Source organism: Chiloscyllium plagiosum, chromosome 11, assembly GCF_004010195.1.
Source record: "Chiloscyllium plagiosum isolate BGI_BamShark_2017 chromosome 11, ASM401019v2, whole genome shotgun sequence".
Classification (NCBI taxonomy): domain Eukaryota; kingdom Metazoa; phylum Chordata; class Chondrichthyes; order Orectolobiformes; family Hemiscylliidae; genus Chiloscyllium; species Chiloscyllium plagiosum.
This window is the reverse complement of record NC_057720.1, coordinates 25,342,259-25,355,054: the sequence shown is the minus strand read 5'-3', so window position 1 is coordinate 25,355,054 and position 12,796 is coordinate 25,342,259. Positions and strand designations below refer to the sequence as shown.

General features: G+C 43.6%; 1 protein-coding gene and 1 long non-coding RNA gene across 5 annotated transcripts in view; one reads left to right on the top strand and one right to left on the bottom strand.

Moving 5' to 3' along the window:
• LOC122554236 overlaps positions 1 to 9,723 on the bottom strand; it is a 35,609-nt gene extending 25,886 nt beyond the window's left edge. Inside the window, exon 1 of the long non-coding RNA XR_006312944.1 lies at positions 9,659 to 9,723. This is a non-coding gene — a long non-coding RNA (uncharacterized LOC122554236). The remainder of the gene's footprint in view (positions 1 to 9,658) is intronic.
• hyi (hydroxypyruvate isomerase) overlaps positions 1,402 to 12,796 on the top strand; it is a 42,524-nt gene continuing 31,129 nt past the window's right edge. The window contains exon 1 of one of the 4 annotated variants that reach the window (XM_043698928.1): positions 1,402 to 1,465. Coding sequence is in view for 1 of the 4 variants with exons in the window: in XM_043698926.1 (XP_043554861.1) it covers positions 9,716 to 9,731 (16 nt within the window). In the remaining 3 variants the exon portion in view is untranslated. Of the gene's footprint in view, positions 1,497 to 6,971; positions 7,150 to 9,700; positions 9,732 to 12,796 lie in introns of those variants that run through there. The other 3 variants (XM_043698927.1, XM_043698929.1, XM_043698926.1) reach the window with 3 other exon arrangements.

Here is a 12,796-nt window from a genome sequence, read left to right as displayed (position 1 = left end):
ACAGGCAAGCAAGGACAGGATTTCACTTGATCACAGGCCTCAAAGGCACAGGTCTCTTAAGAACTGCCTGGGGGGCAGTGGGAAGATGAGTGTCACAGATAGAGACGGCGTATAGGGAATTAGAATCAAGTGAACTGGGTGGCTTTTCAGAAGCCAATCCTTACTCCCTATCCATGTCTCCAATTTCACGGAGACTGGGGCAATTGGAAACTTCTCCCCAGCTTTAGTATCCAAGTTAGAAACTTTTGTCATCAGAGTTTCCCAGTTAGAAACTTCTGTCATCCACTTCACATAGAAATATAGAAAATAGGAGCAGGAGTAGGCCGTTTAGCCCTTTGAGCTTGCTCCTTAATAACATATGATCATGGTTGATCAGTATCCGCTTTCTCCCTATATCCTTTGATTCCTTTTTCACTTAAGAATTATTACTATTTCCTTCTTGAATGGTTTGGTCTCAACCATTTTCTGTGACAAAGAATTTCACAGGCTCATCACTCTCTGAGTGAAGATATTTCACCTCAGCTCAGTCCGAAGTGGCCTACCCCGTATCTTTAGACTGTAACCCATTGTTCTGTGCTCCCTGGTCATCAGGTAAATCCTTCCTGCATTTATCCAGTCCAGTCCTGTTAGGTTTTTATGGGTCTCTGTGAATTCTTCTCAACTCCAGTGAATATGATCCTAAACAATCCAGTCTCTCTTCACATGTCACATGTCAAATAGCCAGTAATTGGCCATTTAAGGCCCTTACGTATTGGTTGAGTTGAGGAAAATCCCCAGTAGACTTTTCTCTCAAAACTCTGTCTGTCGGACAGGATATCCCCAGCTTCATTTTGTCCTTTCCACAGTTGGACCCCCTTTCCATGGTCAGCCTGTTCTGCTTGTCCAGACAGACTTCCACCCTTGGCCACATTTCTTTACTTGTGTCCATGACTATCCAACTCTCTCTCTCAGTCATCCTCCAAGCCCCTCGCAACTTAGATTGCAACCGTCCAATCTCAATTGTAGCCTGCCACGGATGAACATTCCTCAAAACCAACAGCTCCAAAATCTAGGAAGTACAAACCTTGCCTGGCACATGCCTCTAATGTACAGTTAGGAACCTCAAGGCTAGAATTGCTTGCCTTGACTGGTAAGAGGAACTGAATTCTGGTGAGTTGGCCTATTATTAAGCATTCATGAATGGCAAATAGATAAAAAAAAAGAGGGCCAGTTGGACCTGCCCTTTAATTTCCATTTCCTAAATTGCAAAGGTTCATCCCATCATCCGGATAAGGAATTTTTATTTGCCGCACTGGTTCCCTGCCAAATTGGTTCCCTCCAAACCACTCTGGCTCTATCCCAATTCCCACGAGCAGTATAAAGGTCGAATCTAGTTCAATACAAGCCACTGTGTGGTGCTATGGAGTGGATTTTTTTAATAGGGCAATGTGTGCATTCAGTGGAAGGTGAAAGAGCAGCAGTTTAGGTGGAGTGAATTAATATTACCCTTTTAAAAGGTATTTTGCAGATAAAAAATATCCTTTAAAGATCATCTTCTTTTGCAGGAGTTTATGTTTTTAAAACAAAACATATCTGTGGTTGAACACAATTCTGCATGCTGACAGTATGTATTGTAGGCCTCAGTATTGCTTACAGCTTTATTTAGAAACTGCCCTGTTCACAAAGTGCTGTGATTTGGGTGGTTTGCAAATTGAGGCTGCTGGAAACCAAGGCCTGTTTTACAACTTGCAAATCTGCAGGTTTGCTGTATTAGGGTTGTGGCAATTAATATTTACAGTGAATGGATATACTCTATGTAGAATTTTTTTATGCAATACTTTGTAAATTATTTTTAAAAAATTTTAATGGTTATTGGAAGTCTGTTTTTGGGACCTGATTTGCAGATGATGTGTTTCTGAGGTGGCTGGAGGGGAATCAGTGAGTGACTGCAGGATTATGGATTCATTAGGGGACTGTTGAAAGCTGTTCCTGTAATGAATTTTTGTCAACTGCGTTTGGGATTTCAATCCAGACTGGCCAAGAGTTGCACTCCCAGTGTAAGAAAGGTCTCCAAATGCTTTTGGGCAGGCTTGAAGCAGGAAATGTGGAGGCTTGATCAGAGGCTTTGGTGAAAGAGCTAGTTTTCAGGTGACATTTAAAGGATTGGGAAGCATATCAGGTTTGGGACAAGCATTTCAGGGAATATAAAAACTTACAAAATAGGAGTACAAATAGACCATTCGACCCCTGTAATACGATGTAGCGCCCTTTTGCTGTAGCGTGAGTGAACAGGGAAACCAGTGGTAGACTTGAGGCAGATAAACACAAGTTGTGGACTGGAATGTTGGGCTGGATGATAGCATTCTAGATGACATAGATAGAGCCGTACAGCACAGAAACAGACCCTTTGGTCCAGCCCGTCCATGCTGACCAAGTTTCCCAAACTAAACAAGTCGCATTTGGCTCATAATCCCTCTCAGCCTTTTCTATTCCTGTACTTGTCCAAATGTCCTTTTAAATGTTGTAACTGTACCTGCATCTGCCATTTTCTCTGATAGTTCATTTCACCCTCTGTGTGGAAAGGTTGCCCCTCAGGTCCCTTTTAAATCTTCCTCTTCTCACCTTAAAAATATGCCCCCTGCTTTTGAACTCCCCCAACCTAGGGTAAAGACCTTTACTGTCCACCTTTTATTTATGTGGAGTAAAAATCTGAATTCAGGCCATATATCCCCACTGGCATCTTGAACGCGTTTGACAGAGGCAGAGATATATAGGGCCTTTTTTTCGTGACATCGATCTGAAGGAAATTTTCGTTTATCCAACAGTTATTGTCAGATGGACAGTTTGAAAATTTTGACCGGAACATTAGTGCGCTGGGGAAGGAGAATTGGCTATCACTACTTTGTCCGTTACTAATTGTCTAATCTTCTCCATCGCTCCTACCCTCTAAGATCTCTGAGCTGCTGACATTCTGTCCACTTCTTCACATTAAAGATTGGCAGCCATGTTGTCAGCTGCCTCAGGCCTCACTGGGGTTCCTTCCTTAAACACCACCTTTCAGATGCTACATAAGCAAACAGGAAAATATAGCACCATTGTAGGAAATACATGGTGTATGGAGAAACACCTTTAATGAGCCTGTGTCTTATACAGATTACAGTTCAGGGAAAAGGATCAAATTTAATGAGATTCAAGATTGCTCAGCGCTGCTCAGAAATCTCCCTGTGTGTATTTTTTGAAGTTTGGAATGGTTCACCGAATGTGCACAGAAGTTACACTTTTCAGAAACAAGGTTGCCAGAAGTGCACTGCAGTCTGAAACCGACAAGCTTCCAATCTGCCAAGTTCCCTGATCAAACAATTAATTTGATTGTTCTCCGTCTCTGTTGGCTTGACAATTACACATTGCAGCCTTAAAGAGCAACTGCTGCATCTGAATAATATATCATGCATTACACAGTATGCACTGACTTCCTTAATTACTCACTTACAGTATCAGGAGAGATAGGGCACTGTATAAAACACACACCTGTCACATTTCAGAATTCAACTGAAAAATATCCATTCTTTTTAAGCACAGTAGCAAGCTTCTCAGTTCCTGCTAGCATTTCTAATCTTACTCTTGTGGCCTTTCTCCCTAGTTAAGGGGTGGAATTTACAAGTAATGTACTATAACCTCCATCAATTAGCCTGTAATGCAGTTCAGCATCTGCCTAATTATGTTGCTTCATCACAGAAGATAACCACAAAGAGACAAACCGAGTATATCTTAATGCCTGAGCAACTATATTCAGCCTAGTCGTGAGCAATACGATGTAAGCTCCACTTAGATACATTTAAAATCCCATGAAATTCATTCCAGCTCACATATTCTCTTTGTAAACATGATGGAAAGCGGTGGGTAATCCAAGAAGTGCTTTCTCTCCACAGATGCTGCCAGACCTGCTCAGTTTCTCCAGCAATGTCGGTTTTAGTTGCTGGTATATAGTGTCTGCCCATCAACTACATTACAGCAGTATCTGCACTTCAAAAGTATATAATGGATTGTAAAATATTTTGAAGTATCAAGTGACCTTGAAATGTGCTATATCGATGCAAAATTTTCTTTTCCCACCGGACGTTTTCAATGGCTGATGATCATTGCGTAGTAAAAGAAATCCATAATTCAGAAAATCCTGATTGCCCACTTCCCTATTTGAAGTGTGGTAGATGACATGGTACCTTCTCATCAATTTCTGTATCAGCACGAGATGTGTTTGCTGATGCCCAGTTCAGAAATACCTCCGATTTAATCTTTTCATCCGTGTTCCAATCCTTCCACAGCCTTATCTTTCACTATCTTCATAACTTTCTTCCTCTGTCTTTGCAATCTCCTGTAGCATTAGAAGCCTCTGAGATCTCTGGATAACCCTGATTCTGGTCTCATAAGTGTTTTATTTTCATTTCTTCAGCTTCCAAGGGCCTAAGCTTCTTTAATTCCTCCCCAAACCGCTTAGCTCTCTCACCCGCACTCTCTTCTCCTCCTTACAAATATTCCTTAAAACCTACCTTTGACCTAGTTTTGGGGCACCAGTGTTAATATTTCCTTAATAGGTTAGTTGTCAAATTTTAATTAGTCATGTTCCTGTGAAGCAGTTTGGAATGGTTTCTATATTAAAGGCTGGGCCAGGGTGAGAAGTTAACTTTCTGCTGTTATCCTTCAGGTGACAGAATTGAGAACTGTAGTCACTGTGGGGTCAAATCGTTTTACATAGACTTAGCAATTTTGCAGGTCTTTGTGCTCTGTTCCTCTATTTATAAAGATGATCAAAAGCTCAGGTCTCAGAATGATACATTGAATCATAGAGATGTACAGCACAGAAACAGACCCTTTGGTCCAACTTGGCCATGCCAGCCAGAGATCCCAACCCAATCTAGTCCCACCTGCCAGCACCTGGCCCATATCCGTCTAATCCCTTCCTATTCATATTCCCATCCTTTTAAATGTTGTAATTTTACCAGCCTCCACCACTTCGTCTGGCAGCTCATTCCATATATGCACCCCCCCCCCCTTTGTGTGAAAAAGTTTCCCCTTAGGTCTCTTTTAAATTTTTCCCCTCACCGTAAAGCTGTGCCTTCCAGTTCTCAACTCCCCCACCCCAGGGAAAAGACCTTGTCTATTTACCCTATCCATGCCCCTCATGATTATATAAATCTCTACAAGGTCGCGTCTCAGCCTAGACGCTCCAGGGAAAACAATCCCAGCCTATTCAGCCTCCCCTTGTAATTCAAATCCTCCAACCCTGATACAACTATGGCTTTGTTAGACAATTACACACAACTTGGTCATTCATTGAATGCAGTCATCTCTTTGAAACTGGCCCTACAATATCCAGATCTCATTATCCAAAAAACTTTGGTTTCATCAATAGCAGAATTAAACTTTTTCACTGATTGATCAGTATTTTCTCATTTTAAATTGAAATTAACCAATCTTACAAATGCTTACCACGGAGCACAAAGTAGAAAAGCAAAATAGTGGAAATCTGTGACTAGAAAATGATGGAAATAGTCACAGACCAGGCAGCATCTGCAGAGGGAAAAACAAACTCAACACATCCGGTTCACAATCTGTGTTAGTTCTGATGAAGAGTCATAGAGCCCTGCCTCTCTCTCTTTCTCTCTCTCTCTGTCTATCTCTTTCTGCGTCTCTGCATAGATACTTCCAGACTTGCTGAGCATTTCCAATACATTCCATTTCTTTAGAACATGACCCCTTTTCTCAAATACTGTAGATTCTGCAAATCAGAAACAAAATCAGAAATTGCTGGAAAAACTCAGCAAGACTGGTAACATTTATGCAGAGAAAGCAGAGTTAACATCTCAAGTCCAGTGACCCTTCTTCAGAACTCCCTTTCAGCAGGAAACCAGCAGTGGCTGCCTGAGATGAAGTTCGGCAAAATATTAAACATCAACTTGAAAAAAATTGGTAACGATATGAAGAAAATGGAAAGAACCTGCTAAACGAAAGAGAAATCAATGTTTGAGAAATAATTGACCATTTAAAAATATATTTTTATATTTTAAAAATTAAAAATATAAAACTATAATATATGGTTTCCAACAGCAAAGCTAACAAAACCTTTTTCTGCTTTTTTGATTAAGAAATACATCTAGAGACAGAGAGAGTGGACCTCAAGTCCAAGTCACCAGGGAAGGGGAGGGGACTGCAGCAAAGTGAAGGTTTTGGTTTTAGGGTTGTATTTGTCTCTGATGGTGCACACTCCAAGTTGGTCACTGTGGAATTGAGATGAAACTAGAAATTGGAAGTGGGTTGCCTTTCAGCCTACATATTCCTCCTTTCCTAAATGAGTTTGTGGATGGATTTTGGGGAGGGGTGGGCTTTTTTGTGACCCCCATCCTTCCCCATACCAATCAACTTCTGTTTATTTGTGTATGTCCAGCTCACTCCCAGTCTCTCTCACACACTCTCAGTCTATTTCATTCTCTCACACTTTCTCTCTCTCTCTCACACACACATTTGTGCACCTATACACACAATTTTTCTCTGTCTTACAGACACACACACTCCCATAGAATCCCTGCAGAAACAGACCATTTGGCCCAACAAGTTCACACTAACCCTCTGAAGGGTATCCCGCCTAGACCTATTCCCTACTTTACCCCTGACTAACCCTGAAGAAGGGCTCATGCCTGAAACGTCGATTCTCCTGCTCCTTGGATGCTGCCTGACCTGCTGCGCTTTTCCAGCAACACATTTTCAGCCCTGACTAACCCCCCTAGCCTGCACATCCCTGGACACTATGCACAATTTAGCATGCCAATCCACCCAACCTGCACATCTTTGGACTGTGAGAGGAAACTGGAACACCCTAAGGAAACCCATGCAGACATGGGGAGAATGTGCAAACTACACACAGACAGTCACCCAAGGTTGGGATTGAACCCGGGTCCCTGGCACTGTGAGGTAGCAGAGCTAACCACTGAGCCAGCGTGCCATCCATTCTCTATTGCAGAGGGAGGGATAAGGTCAGGTCTAGACACAGGTAATGAGCCAGCGTCAGACACTGGGAAGGAGGAGGTCAGGATATCGGGGTGGCATTGTTCAGTCCATGGAAGAGCCGCATACACCATTGAGGAAGGAGGTCAAGAAGGACCTTCGAGTCTAAAGGTGAGCACGACAAGGTTCTTTACCTCATCTTGCACTGCAACAGCCTCCACCCAGGGCCATCAGAATAGCCCGTGAGTCACCACACAAGGTAAGAAAGGAAGGATGGGGGGGGGGGGGAGTTAGTGTGCCCTACTCAACCAATGTACTCTGTTAGTCAGAACATCAGAAATCATCAGTCAATGAGACTGTAAATCAATGTGGTGTCCTGACTTCATTAGCTACATTGGATACTGTATATTCTGACTGACAAGCTACTCAGCCAATCAGCTCAGGCGATGGATCTGGTGATTAGAACTATCAGCTCCTCCCCAGCCCAGATCCTAACTGAAGTTCGCATATAAATGCAAGATTTCCTACTGTGATACCTGGTGGGTATCATCTCACTGGGAGGCAGCTAGAGTTAGCAGTACCATTCTGATCCATTGGAGGTGAGTCGATTGAGGCCCAAGACAGAACAAATCATCCTTTTGATCTTTCTAATGGCAGTCAATCAGGCTGAGAAGTTTGCACTTTGGCCTCACACGCTTCTGTGGGGTAGCTGGTTATGGTGTCATTCCATCCTTTTTGCCTCCTACAGTAACCAGGGCTCGGGTGAAGGAATCACCTACACTCAAGTAACCTTCCCTAATCTTCCACGGCAGTTGGAGAAGGGTTGGTCACCCCACAGAATGGGATCCTCCTCTGCACCCGATGTGGCCTCCTCTATATTGGGGAGACAGGCCGGCTACTTGCGGAGCGTTTCAGAGAACACCTCTGGGACACCCGGACCAACCAACCCAACCACCCTGTAGCTCAACATTTCAATTCCCCCTCCCACTCCACCAAGGATATGCAGGTCTTTGGACTCCTCCATCGTCAGACCACAACAAAACGACGGTTGGAGGAAGAACGCCTCATCTTCCGGCTAGGAACCCTCCAACCACAAGGGATGAACTCGGATTTCACCAGTTTCCTCATTTCCCCTCCCCCCACCCTGTCTCAGTCAAATCCATCAAATTCAGCACCGCCTTCCTAACCTGAGATCTTCTTCCCAACCTCTCCGCCCCCACCCCAGTCTGACCTATCACCCTCACCTTGACCTCTTTCCACCTATCACATTTCCGACGCCCCTCCCCCAAGTCCCTCCTCTTAGCCTTTTATCTTAGCCTGCTGGACCAACTTTCCTCATTTCTGAAGAAGGGCTTATGCCCGAAACGTCGATTCTCCTGTTCCCTGGATGCTGCCTGACCTGCTGCGCTTTTCCAGCAACACATTTCCAGCTCTGATCTCCAGCATCTGCAGACCTCACTTTCTCCCCACAGAATGGGATGCCTGCCCAAGCTACTGCTCCCAAGTCTCACTGGGGAAATGTTCACTTCTTGTTGATCTTGCATTTCCTACATCACCACAGCAACTATACTTCCGTGACTAAATGGCACAGTGGCTCAGTGGTTAGCTCTCTTGCCTCACAGCACCAGGGACACAGGTTTGATTCCAGCCTTGGGTGACTGTCTGTGTGGAGTTTGCACATTCTCCCCGTGTGTGTGTGGGTTTCCTCTGGGTGTTCTGGTTTCCTCCCACAATCAAAAGGTGTGATACTGGAAAAGCACAGCTGGTCAGGCATCATCTGAGGAGCGGGAGAGTCGACATTTTGAGCATAAGCTCTCCATTAGCAATGAAGAGCTTATGCTTGAAACCTTCACTCTCCTGCTCCTCGGATGCTGCTCAACCTGCTGTGCTTTTCCAGCATCACACCTTTTGACTCTGATCTCCAGTATCTGCAGTCCACACTTTGTCCTTTCCTCCCACAGTCCAAAGATGTGCAGGTTGGGTGGATTGCCCATGCTAAATTGTCCAGGGATGTGCAGGCTAGAGGGTTTAGCCATGGGAAATGCAGGGTTGCAGGAATGGGTTGGGTCTGGATGGGATGCTCTTCAGAGGGTTGGTGTGGACTCAATGGGCAAATAGTCTGTTTCCACACTGTAGGGACTCTATGACTAAAGTGCCTTGAGATGTCCAGTACATATGCAAGTCTTCCTTCCTTGCCTTCATTCTTACGATTGTAATCTGATGTGGAGGAACCAATGTTGGACTGGGATGGACAAAGTTAAAAATCACACAACACCAGGTTATAGTCCAACAGGTTTATTTGGAAGCACTCGCTTTTGGAGCTTTTGCACCACTTCGAAAGCTAGTGCTTCCAAATAGACCTGTTGGACTATAACCTGGTGTTGTGTGAATTGTAACCTGAAACAGTTTAAGTTCACTGATTGTCATTGTCCAGTGTGACTTTTTGCTGGACTCTTATGTTCCCATCCACCACAGGAAATATATGAGTACAACACCCATCAATTTAACACGCTCTTTCTCCCGAGTCTTACACTCCAGCTCCTTAATTGTACGTTACTGGAGCCCTGCAATCATATTGGTAAATTTAATTGGTGTGTTACAGATAACTATTTTCTAAATTTAGGCTTTTTTAAAATCTAATTGTAAATATCATTAAGCGTTATCATTAGTGTTTTCTCACCATTTCTCTGCAGCTCCCAAGGCCTCCAGATTTCTTTTCCCTAAGTGTTTTGTTGTTATGGAAACCCATGCAGGTTCGTTTTTATGCAACAGGATCATTCGCCCTGAGGTCTTTTACTAGAATGACTTAATTTAAAACCAGTATGGGGTTGATTCATTTAAGTTAATTTATATGCAATAAGGAGAGCAAAAATATCAATAATAAATCAACTGCCAAGTTCCAGAACTCTAGTATTTTAATCCTCATTGATGGAATAAAATTTAATAATTAACTATAAAAGTTAATGATTGTAGAATTAATTATCTTCCAGGCCCTGTCTGTGATTAGTGCTGGGTTAGTAATGTTGTGTTTGATCTCATACTTCCTCTCTGCTATTGTAATTGGTAATTCTGTCTGCACACTGTCACTTTACATTGATTTGCTACAATTTTCTCCCTCGCATTTGGGCAGCTGATTGGCTGAGGTAGACATTGGTCATTGTAGGTGTTAAGTGGGCATCAGGAGAGCTCCCATTTTGGGGAGTGGTGTCCAAAGACAGCTTAAAGGCGTCTGAATTAAATTGAGCTGGGACACCTTTCACGTATGCCTGAAGTCTGCCTTCAACAGGTATTACCCTGTCATATTTAATGTGAATAATGGGGACCATCTACTTGGTGTAGGCCTCGTTTATGACAGAATCCAATCTGTGCTGGGCCTGCTCTGCTGCAGCCTATGCCGCAGCCGTCAATGCAACTTGGATTGTTTTCTGGAAAAGGTAGCTGCAATTCCAAAAGGACCTAGTCGCAACACTGTAACCATTGTTGTTCAAAAAAAACCTGGTCTGGCCTACATGTGACTCCAGTCCCACAGTAATGTGGTTGACTCTTAACTGGCCTCTGGGCAATAAGGGATGGGCAACCAGTGACGCCCACGTCCTGTGAATGGATAAAATAAATCCCATTTAGTTCACTAATGCCTTTTAAGGAAGTAAATCTGCTGTCCCTCCCTGGTCTTACCTAAATGCAACTCCAGACCGACAGGAAAGTGCTTGACTCTGAAATGGTCTATCAAGGTGCTCCAAAGTATCAAACACTAGAAAAGTCTAAAGGAAGAAATGAAACTGGAAAGACCACCTGATATTGCACTAGACACCAGGCATGCTAATAATGAAGTCAAGATTAGAGTGGTGCTGGAAAAGCACAGCAGCTCAGGCAGCATCTGAGGAGCAGGAAAATCGACATTTCGGGCAGGAGTGCTTCATCAGAAATGAGGCTGGGAGCCTCCGGGGTGGAGAGAGAAATGAACCCAGCCCTGTCCACCCTGCAACGTCTTTCTTACTAACATTTGAGGACCATTAAAAATTTGGGAGACTGTCTCACGGACTAATCAAGGATCTCAACATCACAGATGCTAATTCAAGTCACTCCCTGTGATGTCGAGAAACAGCTGAAGGGAATAATTCTCAAGGCTTGAGCTCCAGAATTAGTCACACCCCTAGCTGAATGTTTCCAATACAACTACAGCACTGGCACCTCCCTGACAGTTTATGCCCAGGTATAACTTGTCCACAAAAAGCAAGATGAATTCAAACTGGTTAACTACAACAAAGTGATGCAAGACATCATCGACACTGCTATCAATATAAAACATGCAAAGGAATAACCCGCTCACTGGCGCTCAGTTCTGGCTCTGCCAGGGCCATTCAGCTCCTGGCCTCGTTATAACCTTATTCAAATGTGGGCACGAGCTGAGATCCAGGAGTGAGATGAGAGGGACTACCCTCAAAATTAAGCCTGCATTTGAGTGTGGCAACAAGGAACACTAGCAAATATGGAGTCCATGGAAATCAGGTAAAACACACTCCTGGTTAGAGTCAAAACTGCCACAAAGGAAGATGGTTGAGATTCTTAAAGGTGAACCATTATCAGGTCATCACTGGAGGAGTTCCTCAGGATCTTTTTTTAATATTTTCTAATTAATCTGTTCAGAGACATTATTACATTCCTCTGGGCTTGATGGGACTTGAACCCCGACCTCCAGGCTTAAAGCTAGGGCTACTACCACGGTGCCACAAGAACCCTAGTTCCTCAAGGTACTGTCATAGGCCAACCCATCTTCAGATGCTTCATCAATGACCTTCCCTCCATCTTAAAATCAGAAGTAGGAATGTTCACCAGTGATTGCACTGTATTCAGCACCATTTATGATTTCTCAGATACTGAAACAGTCCATGTTCAAATGCAGTGGTTTTGGACAATGCGCAAGCTTGGGCTAATAAGTGGTTAATAATATTAATGTCATGGAAGTACCAGGCAATGACTATCTCCAATGAGGGAAGATCTAATTTGTCAGCCCTCGACATTCCAGGTTCAAGTCCCATCAAGCCCAGAGGAATGTAATAATATCTCTAAACAGGTTAATTAGAAAATATTTTTTAAAACCCTGAGGAACTCCTCCAGTGATAATTGGCATTAGCAACACCAGATTACCCACTATCAACAGCCTAGGAGTTACCATTGATCAAGAACTGAACTGGATCACTCACTTAAATGCTGTGACTGCAAGATCGGATCAGGGACTAGGAATTCTGCAGCATGGAACTCACCTCCTGTCAATACAAAGCCTGTCCACCATCTCCAAGGCACAAGTCAGAAGTGTGATGGAATATTCTCCACTTATTGGGTGCAGCACCAATAACATTAAAGAAGATTGACACTATTTGGGACAAAGTTATGCGCTTGATTGGCATCCCATCCAAGACCTTCAGTGACATAGGCTGTCAGGGAAGGATGTCGTGAAAATGTGGAACTTTTTCAAGGAACAGATACGACGTGTCCTTGATATGTATGTACCTGTCAGGCAGGAAAGAGATGGTCGTGTGAGGGAACCTTGGTTGACGAGGGAGGTTGAAGATCTAGTAAAGAGGAAGAAGGAGGCTTACATAAGGTTGAGAAAACAAGGTTCAGACAGAGCGTTGGAGGGATACAGGATAGCCAGAAGGAACCTGAAGAAAGGGATTAGGAGAGCTAAGAGAGGACATGGAAAAATCTTTGGCGGATAGGATCAAGGATAACCCAAAGGCATTTTATGCGTATGTGAGAAACATGAGAATGACGAGAACAAGGGTAGGTCCGATCAAGGACAGTAATGGGAGACTGT